This window comes from Chelonoidis abingdonii, chromosome 11 (genome assembly GCF_003597395.2).
Source record: "Chelonoidis abingdonii isolate Lonesome George chromosome 11, CheloAbing_2.0, whole genome shotgun sequence".
NCBI lineage: Eukaryota > Metazoa > Chordata > Testudines > Testudinidae > Chelonoidis > Chelonoidis abingdonii.
This window is the reverse complement of record NC_133779.1, coordinates 16,277,128-16,293,796: the sequence shown is the minus strand read 5'-3', so window position 1 is coordinate 16,293,796 and position 16,669 is coordinate 16,277,128. Positions and strand designations below refer to the sequence as shown.

Sequence of the window (16,669 nt, the reverse complement as noted above, 5' to 3'; positions counted from 1 at the left end):
ATGTGCCTGAGAGAGGCTGGCAATAAAGTTGGTTTGCTGCGGACCCAGGGGCCTCATTTTCCATCTGCCTGTGTCTATCTTTATTTACACCATGAGGAGTGGAGAATATGTTTACCAAGTGTTTATTGCAGGGCCTACAGGAAACCACGGCTGGTGTGCACTTGAGCGGGCTGTCTATAAAGTTTTGTTGAGACCCCCCACCACTAGAATCCCACGTGGGCTACCTGGGTAACAATAGATGATTGGCAGATGTCTGAGCCAATAATCAGAGGCTTTGGGCCAATCAGGAAGGGGTATGGGTGGGCTTGCGGCTGGGTGTGCTACAGTGTAGTGATTGCCAGATTGCCTGTCCAATAGAATGGGACAGAGTTCGAGCAATCAGAGAGGACACTGAAAGTAAGGGGTGGGAACAGAATGATCGACAGTGACTTCGGCTAATGGACGCTGGTAGAGGCCGCGAGGCGGTCATGTCTCAGTGAGTGGGCGGGAGTGAGATTAGATTGATAGCTGTGCGAACCAATAGTAGCCGGAGAGGGTAGTGAAGGGACCAATGGATCCCAGAAGCCAGGAGGGACAGGATTGGCACCCAGTAGTCCAATAGGAGGTGATGTAGGGGCGGGGTGGGTGGTACTTGCTTTTCAGAAGCCCAATGGGGAGCGAAGGAGCCGGACGAAGGGTTGACAGACACCTAGGCTTACCAATGGGAAGAGCCGAAAGCCGGGCGGGCCGGGTGAGGGGGCGGGACGAGCCGATGACAAACACTCCGAGCGCCCAACGGCAGCCGGAGGGTGGAGGCGCGGACCCGCGCCGGGGGCGGGGCGAGAAGCGACAGACAGGCGGGCTTGGCCCAATGGAAGCGGCGGGCCCGGGCCGGGGGGCCATGGGCCGCGCCGGGGGCGGGGCGAAGGCGGCGAGGACCCGCGGAAAGGCGCGAGAGACGGGCAGAGGCGGCGGCGGCGGGGCGGCAGGTGAGGCCGCGATGACGGCCCGCGGGGGGAGCGGCGCGAGTGCTTCTGGCCTCGCGGCTGCACTTCAGTCGGACCCGGCCGGAGCGGTGACAACGTGGGGCCCGCGAGCCGGAGTTCGGCGGGCGGGGCCTACGAGCGCGGGGGCGGGACCCGGACGCCTGGGTCCTCCTCGGCTCGGGGGGGCTCGGGAACCTCGTAACGAGGCCGCCGGGGGGCGGGTTCGTTTTGCTTGTTTATAGTTTTTGGTGCGCAGTCTTGGTCCTGGCAGCAGGACCCCGGCGCCCCACTAGGTCCTCGCCCCGCCCGAAGTCCCTGCGCTGCGGCGTTGGCGGGGAGCTGAGATGCTCTGAGGCGCTCCAGGGGGGGGGGCCCCTGGGCTGGGCCTGTCTGGCTGCCGCCCCTTGCCCGCCCCCCGCAGTGGCAGGATCCCCGGTTGGGGCCTGGGCTGGGCCCTGTTGGTGCACGCCACCCCCCGCCCCCCCCGCAGTGGCACGGATTCCCCCGGGGGGGGCCCTGGGCCTGGGCCTGTCTGGCTGCCTCACCCCCCCCCACCCCCGAGTGGCAGGATCCCCCGGGGGGGGCCCTGGGCTGGCCTGTTGGCTGCCTCACCCCCCGCCAGTGGAGGAATCCCGGGGGGGGCCCTGGCTGGGCTGTCTGGCTGCCTCACCCCCCCCCCCCCGCATGGAAGGATCCCGGGGGGGCCCTGGGCTGGGCCTGTCTGGCTGCTCACCGCCACCCCCCCCGCAGTGGGCAGTGCCCAGCACTGCCCTGGCGGCCCATGGGCTCCACGCGGGTGATCGCGAAGGAGCTGTGTGAGAACGACGACCCTGCGCCACAGCCTGGTGATTCGACTCCTATCGGACTTAGGACCCACAAGATGACACCGTCAGTACGGGCAGGCTGCGGGTCAGGAGCTGAGGTGCACCGCGCAGTGGCCTGGGGGGGGCCCAGGCTGACCAGCAGGGGGCTGCACGTGTCGGGAGCTGGGGGCACCGGAGGGCTGTGGGGCAGGGAGGTGGCTGGCAGGGGGCCTGGTCGGGATTTTGGCACGTGAAGGGCTACAAGCGGGGCTGGGGGAGGGGACAGCCCAGGGCTGGGCTAATGGGGGCCTGGGGTGAGGAGCACCAGCCAGGCCCAGGGGGTTGCTAGGCTAGTAGGGGCTGTGGGTCGGGAGTGAGGGGCACCGGCAGGGCTGGGGGGGCAGGGCCAGGCTAGTAAGGGCTGTGGGTCGGGAGTGAGGGGCATTGGCAGGGCTGGGGGGAGCCCAGGGCTGGGCTAGCAGGGGTCTGCGGGTCGGGAGTGAGGGCCACCGGCAGGGTTAGGGGGAGCCCAGGGCTGGGCTAGCAGGGGGCTGCGGGTCGGGAGTGAGGGGCACCAGCAGAGCCAGGGAAGTGGGGGCCCAGGGCTGGGAGAGCAGGGGGCTGCGGGTCGGGAGTGAGGGGCACCAGCAGGGCTGGAGGGGGCCCAGTGCTGGGCTAGCAGGGGCTGCGGGTTGGGAGTGAGGGGCACCAGCAGGGCTGGAGGGAGCCTGGGGCTGGACTAATGGGGGCTGCGGGTTGGGAGTGAGAGGTGATGGTGGGGGCCTTGGTCAGGACCCTGCAGCACCCCAGTTCTCTCCCTCCCCCCAGTCCGCTCCCCGCCATCCGGAGGCAGCACCACCTGCGGGAGGCGGTGGAGGCGTTCCGCCGGCGCCGGGACCTGGACGCCGCCTACCGCGCCCTCCTACTGGGCGAATGGGCCGGCTCCTACTTCAAGAGCCGCAGCCGCCAGCAGGAGACGGCACTGAAAACCCACGTGAGTCCCGGGGCCTGGCCTGGCAGGGGTGGGGGCTGGTGGTTGGAGCAGGGCGGGGGGTGGGGGGGACTGGGAGCCGGACTCCTGGGTTCTCTCCCCGGTTCATGGTTCAATCCTCTCTCCCCAGATACTCCGCTACCTCCGCATCTTTCTCCCGGAGAGCGGCTTCACCATCCTGCCGTGCAGCCGCTACTCCCTGGAGACCAACGGCGCCCGGGTGGTGTCTACGAAGTCCTGGTACGGGGTCCTCTGCTCACCCCACCCCACCCCATGGGCCAGGGGTCCCCGAAAAACCAGCCCCCTCCACCACTCCAGAATGGCTGCGGCCTAGTGCTGGGCAAGGGGTCCCCAAAAAACCAGCCCCCTCCCCCACCCTAGAATGGCCACGGCCCAGTGCCGGGCGAGGGGTCCCCGAAAAACCAGTCCCCTTCCCCACCCCAGAGCGGCCATGGCCCAGCGCTGGGCAAGGGGTCCCCAAATAATCAGCCCCCTTCCCCACCCCAGAATGGCCGTGGCCAGGTGCCAGGCGAGGGGTCCCTGAAAAACCAGTCCCCAGGCCCCACCCCAGAATGGCTGCGACCCAGTGCCGGGCAAGGTGTCCCCAAATAATCAGCCCCCTTCCCCACCCCAGAGGTGTTGCAGCCCAGCTGGGCAGGGGGTTCCCTATACCCTGACCCCACGCCCCACCCCAGAAGGGTCGCAGCCCAGTGCTGGGCGGTGGGTCATCAAGTAACCAGTCCCCACCCCAGAGGCGTTGCAGCCCAGCTGGGCAGGGGGTCCCCATATAGCCTGACTCCACGTCTACCCTAGAGGAGCTGCGTCCTGGTGAGGGGCCCCATATTCCCTGCCCACCCCAGAGGGGCTGCGTCCTAGCAAGGGGTCCCCGTATAACTCTGTCCTGCACCCCACCCCGGAGGGGTCCCTCTATACCCAGCCCCCACGCCCCACCCCAGAACAGCTGTGTTTCAGTGCCAGATGAGACGTCCCAGTTTAACCAGCCCCATGCCCCACCCCAGAGGGGTCCCCATCTGAGCAGCCCCAGTGCCCGACCCCATAGCATCTGGAGTGGGGGCTGTGCAGAAGGCTGGGCAGCCCCCCTGACTCGTCCCCCAACGCCTGGCAGGAGGAAGAACGACAAGCTGGAGCTGCTGGTGGGCTGCATCGCTGAGCTGACGGAGCCGGACGAGAGCCTGTTGCGAGCCGGGGAGAACGACTTCAGCATCATGTACTCCACGCGCAAGCAATGCGCCCAGCTCTGGCTGGGCCCCGCCGCCTTCATCAACCACGGTGCGGGCGGCTCCGGCCCTGGGCTCCTCACCTGGCCCAGCTGGGCCCCCTGCTCCTGGCCCAGCCCTGGGCTCCTCCCCCAACCTGACTGGGCCACCTGCTCCTGACCCAGCCCTGGGCTCTGCCTCCGACCTGGACGGGCCCCCCGCCCCTGGCCCAGCCCTGGGCTCCTCCCCCAACCCAACTGGGCCCCCCCTTCCCGGCCCGGCCGGGAGCGGGGGGCCCAGCCCCGAGCACTTGCTGAGATCTGCACAGACACAAGCCTCCCTCCCACCCAGCCCCATATCCCATTCCCTGAGCCAGCCAGTCCCTGCCCTGGGGCCAGGTGGGAGCTGGCGCCCCCTAGAGGGGCAGGGTGTGTACTACCCCTCCTGGCTTCAGCCGCTCTCTGTAGCAGCAGCCTGTGGTTAGCGCACCCTGGGGTGCTGGGGGCTCTGTGGGGACCTGCTCTGAGCCTGGGGGAGTCGGAGGCGTCTGACTCTCTTCTCTGGCTTCTCTGTCTTGTGTCTCCTGTTGTCCCACCGTGGAACCCACCAGACTGCAGGCCAAACTGCAAGGTAAGGGGTGGCTGCCTGGGGTCCGTCCTGGCTCTGGGAGGGGAGTGGTTCCTAGTGGTTGGAGCAGGGGGGCCTGGGAGCCAGGACTCCTGGGCTCTCCCCCCACTGAATGTGAGACCCCGGGGAAGGGAGGTGCAAGGAGAAGTGGCCCCCCCATCTGTAAATTGGGACTTAGGGTGGATTAGCCAAGGACTTTAAGACCCCTGCTATGAGCCGCTGGGGGGCTTCGGGGGGAGATCAGCATTGCTGTGGGGTGTTGGGCGATGGAGCTGATACCTCCCCCTGTCCTGTGGGCATGTCTGTGCCCCGTCTCCCAGCGGGGCCCCGGCTGACGCCCCCTGTCCCCCCAGTTCGTCCCAACGGAGGGGAACACGGCCTGCGTCAAGGTACTCAGGGACATCGAGCCGGACGACGAGATCACCTGCTTCTATGGCGATGGCTTTTTCGGGGAGAACAACGAGCTGTGTGAATGCCGCACCTGTGAGAGGTGGGAGGGGCTGGAAAGAGGAGTTGGGAGCCAGGACTCCTGGGTTCTGTCCCGGCTCTGGGAGGGGAGGGGGGTCTAGTGGGGAGAGTGTGGGAGGGGATGGGAGCCAGGACTCCTGGGTTCTGTCCTGGCTCTAGAAGGGGAGGGGGCTCCAGTGAAGAGAGTGGTGGGGGCTGGGAGCCAGGACTCCTGGGTTCTGTCCCAGCTCTGGGAGGGGAGGGGGGTCTAGTGGGGAGAGCAGGGGCTGGGAGCCAGGACTCCTGGGTTCTGTCCCAGCTCTGGGAGGGGAGGGGGGTCTAGTGGGGAGACCGGGGGTGGGCTGGGAGCCAGACTCCTGGGTTCCAGTCTGCCAGGTCTTCTGTCTCCTCAGGAAGGGGGAAGGCGCCTTCGCTTGGGGAAGGCCCCTCGCAATCTACCTCACCCAGAAGAAATACCTGCTCCGGGAGACGGATGGGCGCTGCAGGCTGGAAGGGGCGGGTCCTGGCAAACAGGGGAGCAACCAGAGCAATGAGGCGGCGGCGAGGGTCCGGCACAGGAGGAGCGTGGCGCGGTAAGTGCCCCAAGCCTGGGGGAGCTCAGCGGGGGGGCATATCCCGGTACCCAGCACCCACATGCCGTCCAGGCCGCCCTAGCGCCTTCACCTGACGTCTGTTCTCTGTCCTCTTGCAGCCTCCCGGCTCCAGAGCTCTGGGCCGCGGGCCGCCTCCTTCATCTCGCGCTCTGGGCCCGGGCCGGGAGGACCTGCGCATCTCCCCTGCACGACTGCGTGGCCTGCCGGGCCGCGGGGGAGCCGGCTGTCGGCTGCGGAAAGCCGCTCTGGTCACCCTGCTGTGCGCCCCAGGGCCAGGCAGCTTTCCTACGCCGCCTGGCACGTCGGCCTCACGTCGCTCCCTGCGCAGACCGCCGCCGGGCGCAGCGGGAGACAGCTGCTGTAACGCCGCCGCCCTGGTGTCCGTGGCCCAACGCCGCCCCGCAACGACCTACGTGGAGCTGGGGGGGAAGGTTGCCAAGAGGGCCTGGCAGGGCAGGGCTCTGGGGGCGGAATCCCCCTGGCGGGGAGCTGCACGCGTCAGAGCCCTGGGAGCCGCCTCAGACAGAGGCCCGCAGGAGACTTCGGTCCGTAGCAGCAGGCCTCGGCAGAGTTCTGCAGCTCGGGCTGGGGTCACGGGGCCCCTAGTGGAGCTCTGAAGCTGTGTGGCTAAGGGACAACGAGCTCTGCGCCGGGGACTCAGGGCCCCGCTGGGGAGCTCTGGAGCTCCATGGCTGGGGACACGTGCGGCTCCGCGTGCTGGGGACACAACAGCTCCGCGCCAGGGACTCAGGCTCCCCTGGGGAGCCTGGAGCCTCCGTGCTGGGGACACGCGGCTCCGCGCTGGGGACTCAGGGCCCCCTGGGGGAGCTCTGGAGCTCCATGCTGGGGTCACGTGGCTCCGTGCTGGGGACTCAGAGCCCCCTGGGGGAGCTCTGGAGCTCCATGCTGTGGACACGTGGCTCCGTGCTGGGGACTCAGAGCCCTCTGCTGGACAGACACAGCTCCGTGCCGGGGACTCGGGGCCCCCTGCTGGAGGGACACAGCTCTGCGCTGAGGACTCAGGGCCCCCTGCTGGAGGCCTGGAGCTCCATGCTGGGGACATGCGACTCCGGGCCGGGGACTCAGAGCCCCCTGGTGGGGGGACACAGCTCTGCACTGGGGACTCTGAGCCCCCTGGTGGAGGCCTGGAGCTCCGCGCTGGGGACTCGGGGCCCCCTGCTGGGGACACGCAGCTCCATGCTGGGGACTTGGGGCCCCCTGGGGGAGCTCTGGAGCTCTGTGCCCCTGCTCCACAGCCCCCCAGCCAGCTGGTCTGTCGGACCAGGAGCATGGCCTGGAGGCAGGCCAAGGCCACACTCCCTGCCAGGCCCCACCCCCCGAGCCACTGGCGGCCGGCCAGCAAGGCGCTCCTGGGCAGAGACGACCCCAAGCTCTCCCTCTACGCCCACGTCCGCCTGGAGCCAGTGAGGCCGCGCTGGGCGGAGCAGGAGGAGCCCAAACGGACGGTGACCTTTCACCCTTTTGCCCCCCCAAAACGCCTGCGGCTGGTGGTGAGCCATGGCTCTATCGACCTCGATGTTGCCTCCAGTGAGGAGTCGGCCTGAGGCTCTGGGGCCAGGAGGGGCTCAGCTCCCTCCACAGCTCGCTGACCGCACCCCCCCCCCCCCCCCCCCCCCCCGTCAGAGTTCCCCGGGAACGGCGGTGCCCTGCCCGGGCTGGGGGTGGGGGGACCCCCGCCCATGAGATTGCACTGAGCGCTCCCCACCTACCCCATTGGACAGAGCTTTCCCGGAGCTCCTCCCATGGCGGGGCCCCGGGTAGAACCGGGCCCTTCAGGGGTTATTTATAGTCAGTTGGACAGGAGGCCCCAGGCCTGATAAGGGGTGTGGATGCGAACAGGTTTCTGGGACGTGGGGCCTTTCCCCTCTAGGGGGCGCTGGCCCGGCTCTGGCCCCAGGGCGGGGACTGGCTGGCTCATGGGGGTGGGGAATGGGGCTTAGGGCCTTTCCCCCCTGAGGGGTGCTGGCCCGGATCCAGGGGACTGGCTGGCTTAGGGGGGCAGACCTTGATGCGACCCGAGAGTGGGAAGAGGTTGGAAAGTGGGGCACTAGGCAGCAGGCTGGGGGGCGCTCCCACCCCCACCTGGGCCGTGGGGCACAGGTCTGCCACGTCCTGCCACCAAGCGTGTACGACACCCACACCTTGGCTAAGGCTTTCTGTGGGGACTGGGCGAGATACCCTGGGGAGGGGCACCAGCCCACTGCCTGGCATCCCTATCCATCTCCTATAGCTGGGGGGCTGCACACAGGGCACCCCCAAATCCCATGGCCCCTGTCTCCCCAGCATCCTTTGCAGGCCAGCCCTGCGGCGGGGGCACAGAGTGATGTTCAGATGCTGCCTGGCCGAGGATGCCTGGCCCCGCCCCCGGCTGTGCAGGGGGTGAGTTCATTAGTTGATCTCGTTGGGGGCTCGGTTTGATCCCCCCATTCTCACCTCAGGCGTCCTTTGGGTTTAGATTGGAAGGGCCAGGTCTCCCCCCACACCCCGCCTGGTGTCACTGGGCTGGAGCTCCGTTGGACTCAGTGGGGCCAGCCCCCAATGGAGCAAGGGCCAATTGACCCCAGTGGGGCCTGGGACCGTTCCTCTTCTTCCATCTCTGGTGCTAGTTCTGTGGTTTTTCTCCTTCAATCCCCAGCTGCTGGAGTCAGGGGGTGAGGGGAAAATCGTGTTTGATTTTTAAAAATAACTTCCCCCATGGGGGGGCCCAGGCGGCTCCCCCCCAACCCCCTGAAAAAGGGGCCTGGCCTGACTGCATTGAAAGGTCCTGGGGTGGTTTGTGATCGCATCAATTTTTGTCCCTGAGGCAGAGCTGGTGCATTTTGATCCTGGGGGCTGATCTGGAGAGGACCCCCCCCCCAAAGGGATTAATTTCTAGCAATCCCCAGAGCTTCGTGTTCCTTGCCCTCTTACTGGCTTGGGAGGTGGAGGGGCAACCGCAAGCTGGTTAAAGGGGGTTGAATGCCCCCCACCCTGGTTGCTGCATGATGTAGTCTTTAGGTTTCTCTGTATTGGGAGCTGGGTCCAAAGGATAGTGGGGGCAGTAGAAGATGGGAGGGGGGAGCCAGGACTCCTGGGTTCTGGCTCCAGCTGTGGGAGGGGAGTGGGAGGGTCTAGTGATTGAGGGGGGAGGGCTGAGAGCCTGGACTCCTGCAGTCAGTTTCCAGTTGTGAGACAGGAGTGGGGTGGGAGGGGGAAGAGGGGAGTGGGAGGCAGGACTCCTGGGTCCAGTCACGTCACCTCTGTGCCTCAGTTTCCCCATCTGCAAAATGGGTTTCACACTTACCTACCTCACTGGGGAAGGGAGGCGAAGCCATTTCTGAAGCATCCAGGCAACCCCACCCCCTGCCAGGGTGCAGCGTCCCCTTTCCCTGCCCCCCCCCCATGAGGCCTGCAGAGCCTGGGCTTTGCGGACAGGGTGGGGGGAACCTCCTGTTCCAGCCCAGCTGACCTGAAACTCCCACGTGGCTTGTGTGGGTGATAGATTCCCTCCCCAAATTCAGCTGTCGCTGCTCCCCACACCCCCGTTGGGGCTCAGGGTTGGCCCTGCCAAGGCAGAGGGTGGCTGGACACCTGGGTTTTTCCGGGCAGGGGGGAGGGCGCTAAGGCTGTTACAGCTGCTGAGCCGTGTGTCTCGGGGGGGGGGGCTCTGCATTGGAGGAGGGGTTGAGACTGGAAATGTGGGGTGTCTTGCACCCCCCTGGGCCACCCCCACAGCTGATCCCAGGATGGGGGGGGGTGGATTGGTGCTAGGGGCACAAGGTGCAAAGCTCTGGGGAAGGGAGGGTGGGGCCTGAGGGGGTTCCCAGCCCCCGCTCTGGGGGTGGGGCCGCGTGGGATGGGGAGGAGCTCAGCTGGGCGTGTTTGTGTCAAGGGGTTTTTTTTGGGACGGGGGAGAAAATCCCCTTTTTAAGGGGAAAAAAACATGGTTGGAATAAAGATTTTTCTAAAAGCGATTGTGTTTGTCACGGGAGCCCATGCGGTCGGGTGGGGGGAGTGGGGGCTAGTGGTTAGAGCGGGGGGGCGCTACAGGAGCCTGCCGTTCCTGCCCTGCAGAGCTCCCAAGCTCCACCAGGGCGCGTGTCACCCGCAGGCTCGGGGCTCGGCAGGGGGCGCTCTCCCCTGGCAGTCGGGGTGGCCCCAGGGCAGAGCTGGGGGGTGCTGAGCTGCAGGGGGCTTGTGGTCGTCAGGGAGCTCCAGCTTTCAGCTACGTGACCCTGCCCCATAAGGAGGGACATGGGGGGCAGTGCAGAGCCTGGGAGCCCAACCCATGGCGCCAGGCCCCGTCTGGCCTCTCCCTAGTCCCCACCCCTGGGGGCAGGGACCCGTGGGCCCTCCCGAGGCGGGTTCCCTCCCATCCAGCCTGGTCCCAGCCACCTGCCACCGCAGCCTGGACCCATACAAGCCGCTGGTCTCCCAGGACTGGATCCTGTGACCAGGTGCGGGGGGGAAGAGCCATGGGGTGGGGGAGAGATGGGGCAGTGGGGACCCTCCTGCCCCCCTGTGTCTCGGGAATAGGCCCTAAGGTGGGGGCGATTGGGATGGAGGGGTCATAAGGAGGGAATGAAGAAAGGGTGGGGGGCAGGCTGGTGTAACCACTAGACCCCAGTCCTCTCCCAGAGCCAGGGAGAGAACCCATGAGTCCTGGCTCCCAGCCCCCGTGATCGACCCCCATGACCCTTTGCCTGCCCTAGCTGGGCTGGTCATGGCCTGGTTCTGGCTGGAAGACACAAGATCAAAACACTAGCCAGGCTTGGAGCCAGGACTCCTGGGTTCCCTCCCCACCTCAGGGATGGGAGTGGGGACTGGAGTTTAGAGCAGGGGTTGGGGGGCTGGGAGCCAGGACTCCTGGGTTCTCTGCCCGGTTCTGGGAGGGAGTGGGGACTGGAGTTTAGAGCAGGGGTGGTGGGGGCTGGGAGCCAGGACTTCTGGGTTCCCTGCCCGGCTCTGGGAGGGGAGTGGGCTCTAGTGATTGGAGCAGCGGGGCCCCCAGGGATTGTCCTGGCTCCAAGGAGTTTTTAGTGTTTGTTTTTCCTCTGCTTTGATCAGAAAAGAGAGCGGAAATTGCCCCCTCGACCTTGACCTTCACCACCTGCACTAATCCAGGGCAGGGCCATCAGGGGCTGCGGGTCGGGAGTGAGGGGCACCGGCAGGGCTGGAGGGCGGGGCCGCAGGGGGCTGCAGGTTGGGAGTGAGGGGCATCGGCAGGGATGAGATCCGGGGTTGCAGAGGCAGCTGAGTTGGGACCCTGGGAATAGCAGGACTCGGGCCCGGAAGACCCCTCCTGTGCTCATCCCCTGCTCCTCCCCCCTTTCTCCCCACCCCCTCTCCCCCAGGCTGGAACCTCCTTCCCTTCACCTTGGCCATGGCAGCCTCGGTCTCCTGGGTCCCCTTCTGGTCGCCCCTCCGGCTTTCCATCTTCCTGCTGGCCATCATGACCTTCTCCATCTTCCTCCACCGGAGGGGCTGGTTCCCTGCCAGAGGACAGAGGATCCCCTCCTCCAATGCCATGGGGTGGCCTCCAGCCAAGTCTCTCATCTTGCCCCCAACTACACCCCCTGCCATGGAGCAGGGCATGTGGACCGTGAACTCTGCCGGGCGCCTGGGGAACCAGATGGGGGAATACGCCACCCTCTATGCCCTGGCCAAGATGAACAGGCGCCAGGCCTACATCCTCCCAAAGATGCACCAGTATCTGGCACCGCTCTTCCGCATCACCCTGCCCGTGCTCTCCAGCGACGTGGTCCGGAGCGTTCCGTGGAGGAACTACAAGCTCCACAATTGGATGTCGGAGGAGTACAGGCACATCAAGGGGAAATACGTCCGGCTGACGGGCTACCCCTGCTCCTGGACCTTCTACCACCACCTCCGGCAGGAGATCCTCCAGGAATTCTCCTTCCACGACCACATCAAGGAGGAGGCCAACCGGTACCTGGCCGGGCTGCGTGGGCAGCGCCAGAATGTGACCTACGTGGGCATCCACGTCCGGAGGGGGGACTATGTCCGGGTGATGCCCCAGGTTCGGAAGGGGGTAGTGGCGGACAAGGCCTACCTGGAGAAGGCCATGGGCTACTTCCGGGCCAAGTACCAGGAGCCGATCTTCGTGGTGACCAGCAACGGGATGGAGTGGTGCCGGGAGAACATCAACGCCTCGCGGGGGGACGTGTATTTCTCGGGGGACGGGAAGGAGTCGTCACCGGGGAGAGATTTTGCTCTCTTGGTCCATTGCAACCACACGATCATGACCATCGGGACCTTCGGCATCTGGGCCAGTTACCTGGCTGGGGGGGAGACCATCTATTTGGCCAACTACATGCTCCCTGATTCCCCTTACCAGCAGCACTTGAAGCCTTCGGCAGCCTTCCTGCCCAAGTGGATTGGGATTGATGCCGATCTCTCCCCACTGCTGAATGGGAGCTATAAAAATAATAAATAACAAATGGAAGAAAGGGGCAATGGATAGTAATATATATAAATCAGAAACTAGGGATCGTAGAAAATTGATAAGGGAAGCAAAGGAACTCATGGAGACGTCTATGGCAAGCAAAGTTAAAGACATACCTTGGGTTTTTTTAAAAATGTATATTAGGAACGAAAAAGAATGCTGAGACTGGCATTGATCCCTTTTAGATGGAAATGGTAGAATTTTCAATACTGCAGACCAGGTAGAATTTTTCAATAAATAGTTCTATATCTGGAAAAAAAACCCAAAAAAGATGATGTCATAGCATATGATGATATTAACACACTTTCCATTCCACTAGTTGCTCAAGTGGATGTCAGACAGCAGCTACAAAAATGAGACATTTTAATATCAGCAGGGCGCGGTAATATGCATGGAAGAGTTTGAAAAGAGCTGGCTGAGGAATTGATGGCACTGCTTATGTTGATTTTGCCCTGCAGGAGGTCCAGAAGAAAGCTCACATTGTGGCAAGTTTTAAAACAGGTAAATGGGATGACCCAAGTAATTATGGGCCTGTCAGCCTGATCTTGGTCCCGGGGAAGACAATGGGGTGGCTGATACGGGACTCGATTGATCAAGAATGAAAGGAGGGTGCCATAATTCGTCAGCGTGGGATTGTGGAAACTAGACCCTGTCACACTAACTTGCTAGCCTCTGTTGCTGTGGTCGCACGGTCGGTGGAGGAAGGTGACATGGTTGGTGTCAGATCTGTAGATGTCGGGAAGGAGCGGGAGCTGGTGACTGATTAACAGGAAAGTCAGGAAATGAGTGTGTTAAAAAGAGTCGCAGCCGCCCAACTCACAGGGCTCAGAATGTACCTGCACATGGAGACGTGCCATAGAGCGGGTGGGGAGGGGGGAAGCATTTCCAGGGGTGGGTCCCGCAGGGGTCGGTTCTAGACTCTGAGCTTGTTCATGTCAATGACGCGGAAGAAAATATTCAAGCATAACAGATCAAGTTTGCAAAGGCCACTAAACCTGGAGGAGTGGCTCCCAGCTGGGCTGGATCGGCCATCGCTCGGCAGCCAGGTCAAGTGGTTAGAGCCAGTGTCCGTTCCCCTGGCCTCCCCGTCCCCAGCATGGGGCCCAAGCCAGCCACAGAGCCCAGGCGTCACAGACAGGTGGGGCGGGGGGCACTCGCCTTCCCGTGGCTGGCCCAAACCTCATGTGGTTTGTGTTGGTGATGGACAAAGAGATCCCCCCACTCTGCCCTCCCAGATTCAGCCACCCCTGCTGCCCACAAGCCCTTGGGGCTCAGGGTTGGCCCTGTCAAGGCAGAGGGCGGTCGGACGCCTGGGTTCTTCCAGGGTGGGAAGAGGGCACTAATGGGTCACAAATGTTGAACTGTGTATCAATCCCATGGCGGGTGGGGGTAAATTCCCCCCCAGGGTTGGACTCCACCCCCTCCATTCCTGCTGGCCCAAGAGCAAGTGATTACAGCGGGATGGGCGGGAACCAGGACTCCTGGGTTCTCTCCTTGGCAGACACGGAAGGGCGATATTCAGTGGGGCGCTCCCTGGCTAGGGCTGGGCTAGATCCACATGTCGGTGAACTCTGGGAGAGGCATTGGCTGTGCGGGTGGGGTGGGGGGGCTGGCGAAGGGGTGGGGCCTTGTGACTACCATTTTATTGCTGCTTCTAAGAGCTCATCATCGCTTTAACGTTCTGGCTTTACAGCCCTGTGCCACGCACATACTGGGGCCGGTTGATAGCCCAGGAATGTGCCCACTCACAGAGCCCTGCTGAACCTGCCCCACTCAACCGGGGATAGAACCCAGGAGTCCTGGCGTCCAGCCCTTCCTGCTTTTTTCAAAGGGTCAGTTTCACCAAGCTGAAAAGAATTGAGAACCGAAGCAGCCTGGAGGAAGAATTTAATCAGATTCATGTGGCTATTGATTGGGGATTGTTTACCAAACACCTGACTAGGTGCCCCGGCAACCATTATTCCACACTTGAGGAGGAAGGCCATACTGGTCACAGACTGACCTGGTTTAGAGGGGAAGTGAAAGCAGCAATAACAAGAAGGCTGGGAGAAATGGACAGCATATAAACCAAAAGCTAGGAATGGTAGAAAATTGATAAGGGAAGCAAAGGGACACACGGCACATTCTATGGCCCACAGTGTTGAGGACAATAAGGAGGCTGTTTTTTAAAAATGTATATTAGGAACAAAAAGAAATCTGACAATACTATTTGTCCATTTTAGGTGGAAATGTTAGAATTATCAGTAATGCAGAAAAGGCAGAATTGTTCAATAAATATTTTTGTTTTGTGTTTGGGGGAATAAAGTACATGATGTCATATCATACGATGATGATAATGGCTCTTTCCATTCTGCTCATATCTGAGGAGGCGGCTGAACAGCAGCTATCAAAGCGAGACACTTTAAAATCAGCAGGTCCCAATAACTTACAGCCAAGAGTTTTAAAAGAGCTGCCCGAGGAGCAAGTTTTAACCATTCCGCCTCATGATGGACCCATTTGGTGACTCCTAGGAGAAAGTCGGCAGAACCAACCCACAGTGTCTTGATTCCCCCCCCCCCCGCCCCTGTGCCTCACCAAGGTCCATGCTGATGCCCTCTGATTCTGGGGGCTGGCCCACTATCCCAGCGGATCCTGCTGGTGGCCTGCAGGCTGGATCCTTTCTGCCCCTATGTCCCACCCAGCAGCGGGGAGAGATCGGCGTTGATCCCGATCCACTCGGGCAGGAAGGCAGCCTCAGGCTTGAAGACCCGGAGGAAGGGGGAATCGGGGAGGGTGTAGTTGGCCAAGTAGACGGTCTCCCCACCGACCAGGTAGCCGAGCCAAATGCCGAAGGTCCCGATGGTCATGATCGTGTGGTTGCAATGGGCCAAGAGAGCAAAGTCCCTCCCCGGCGACGACTCCTTCCCGTCCCCCGAAAAATACACATCCCCCCGCGAGGCGTTGATGTTCTCCCGGCACCACTCCATCCCGTTGCTGGTCACCACGAAGACTGGCTCCTGGTACTTGGCCCGGAAGTAGCCCATGGCCTTCTCCAGGTAGGCCTTGTCTGCCACAACCCCCTTCCAGATCTTGGGCATCACCCGGACGTAGTCCCCCCTCCTGACGTGGATGCCCACGTAGGTCACATTCTGGCGCTGCCCACGCAGCCCGGCCAGGTACCGGTTGGCCTCCTCCTTGATGTGGTCGTGGAAGGAGAATTCCTGGAGGATCTCCTGCCGGAGGTGGTGGTAGAAGGTCCAGGAGCAGGGGTAGCCCGTCAGCCGGACGTATTTCCCCTTGATGTGCCTGTACTCCTCCGACATCCAGTCGTGGAGCCCGTAGTTCCTCCACGGGACGCTCCGGACAACGTCGCTGGAGAGCACGGGCAGGGTGATGCGGAAGAGCGGTGCCAGTTGCTGGTGCATCTGTGGGAGGATGTAGGCCTGGCGCCCATTCATCTTGGCCAGGGCATAGAGGGTGGCGTATTCCCCCATCTGGTTCCCCAGGCGCCCAATGGAGTTCACAGTCCACATGCCCCGCTCCGTTGTGGGGGTTGTGGTGGGGGGCGTGGTTGGGGACTTGTCCATGGCTTTTGGGGAGGGGAGCCTCTCCCTTGCGGGGAACCAGCTGTGTAGGTGGATGAGGAAGGAGAAGGTCATGATGGCCAGCAGGTAGAGGCTGAGCTGGAGGGGCAGCCGGAAGGGGACCCAGGAACCCGGGGCAGTCATGGCTCCCAGCAGCGATGAGGGAAGGAGGTCCCAGCCTGGGGAGAGGAGGAGCAGGGGGGGAGGGTGGTGAGTGGAGTGGGGGGAAGAGAGGAATGGGGGGGATGATGTGAGGAGATGGGAGAGGGTCTCCCAGGGCCAATGACCCCCACTCCCCACAGCCCAGCCGAAGGGCCCGGGGAGCCCAGCTCCAGCATCATGTCGGGGGAGGGGAGCAGAGTCACTCAGTTTCTGGGAGGCCGAAGCCCCTTGACTCCGGATCAGCCACCAGCCGACACCGGGCCAGGAAGAACAGTCAGAGCAACTGTTTCCCCTTCCCCTTCCCCTTCCCTGTGGTGTCCCTCACTCCCGACCCGCAGCCCCCTACTAGCCCAGCCGTGGGCCCCCCCAGCCCTGCTGGTGCCTCTCACTCAGGGCAGGTGCAACCATTTAGGCGGACTAGGCGGCGCCACCCAATTTTTTTTTTAAATGGTTGAGCAGCTGCTGCTGCTGGGACAGAGAGGGAGTCTGAGCTGCTGGCCGCCGCGGCAGCCGGCAGCCCAGGGCCCCCCCCGGATCAGGGCGCCCCCACGGCAGCCCAGAGGTTCGGGCTGCCCGCGGCGCGCTGACCCGGGGAATCCCTGGGCTGCCGGCAGAGGCTCCGAGTCCCTCTCCCGCCCAGAGCAGGGACTCCAGCCTCTGCCATTTTTCTCGATGCCGGCGGGGGCGCCGGCGGCTGGGCAGAGCTGCGCAGCTCCGCTTAGGGCACGTGGCAGGAGCCCTGCGAGGGCGGCGCGACACCAGGGCTTCTGGAGGAAAGCGGGGGCTGCCCCCTGGCTCAGCCTCCACGTCAGCCCCA

General features: G+C 63.6%; 3 protein-coding genes across 3 annotated transcripts; 2 read left to right on the top strand and 1 right to left on the bottom strand.

Annotated features, from left to right (window-relative positions):
• The first annotated feature begins 1,723 nt into the window (after nucleotides 1-1,723).
• Nucleotides 1,724-7,290, top strand: KMT5C (lysine methyltransferase 5C). Its single transcript, XM_075071269.1, has 9 exons — nucleotides 1,724-1,858; nucleotides 2,599-2,762; nucleotides 2,890-2,999; nucleotides 3,886-4,049; nucleotides 4,587-4,606; nucleotides 4,957-5,093; nucleotides 5,464-5,617; nucleotides 5,763-6,095; nucleotides 6,408-7,290. Exons 1-9 carry the CDS (start codon nucleotides 1,747-1,749, stop codon nucleotides 7,227-7,229), a joined length of 2,016 nt encoding a protein of 671 aa, XP_074927370.1. The 5' UTR covers nucleotides 1,724-1,746; the 3' UTR covers nucleotides 7,230-7,290.
• Nucleotides 7,291-10,055: 2,765 nt separating this feature from the next.
• LOC116840062 (galactoside alpha-(1,2)-fucosyltransferase 2-like) lies at nucleotides 10,056-13,140 on the top strand. Its single transcript, XM_032806428.2, has 2 exons — nucleotides 10,056-10,121; nucleotides 11,019-13,140. The coding sequence occupies exon 2, from the start codon at nucleotides 11,048-11,050 to the stop codon at nucleotides 12,116-12,118; it is 1,071 nt and encodes a 356-aa protein (XP_032662319.1). The 5' UTR covers nucleotides 10,056-10,121; nucleotides 11,019-11,047; the 3' UTR covers nucleotides 12,119-13,140.
• A 1,603-nt stretch (nucleotides 13,141-14,743) lies between these two features.
• Nucleotides 14,744-15,859, bottom strand: LOC116840063 (galactoside alpha-(1,2)-fucosyltransferase 2-like). The gene has a single exon (XM_032806429.2). The coding sequence runs from the start codon at nucleotides 15,832-15,834 to the stop codon at nucleotides 14,794-14,796; it is 1,041 nt and encodes a 346-aa protein (XP_032662320.1). The 5' UTR covers nucleotides 15,835-15,859; the 3' UTR covers nucleotides 14,744-14,793.
• Nucleotides 15,860-16,669: the final 810 nt, after the last annotated feature.

Excerpts from the sequence above, each read along its gene's own strand:
- LOC116840063 (XM_032806429.2), bottom strand. The coding sequence starts at position 15,834 with ATGACTGCCCCGGGTTCCTGGGTCCCCTTCCGGCTGCCCCTCCAGCTC.
- LOC116840062 (XM_032806428.2), top strand. The coding sequence starts at position 11,048 with ATGGCAGCCTCGGTCTCCTGGGTCCCCTTCTGGTCGCCCCTCCGGCTT.
- KMT5C (XM_075071269.1), top strand. The coding sequence starts at position 1,747 with ATGGGCTCCACGCGGGTGATCGCGAAGGAGCTGTGTGAGAACGACGAC. Across the intron at positions 2,763-2,889 it reads AGACGGCACTGAAAACCCAC|ATACTCCGCTACCTCCGCAT; the intron begins GTGAGTCCCGGG and ends CTCTCTCCCCAG. Across the intron at positions 5,618-5,762 it reads GCAATGAGGCGGCGGCGAGG|CCTCCCGGCTCCAGAGCTCT; the intron begins GTCCGGCACAGG and ends GTCCTCTTGCAG.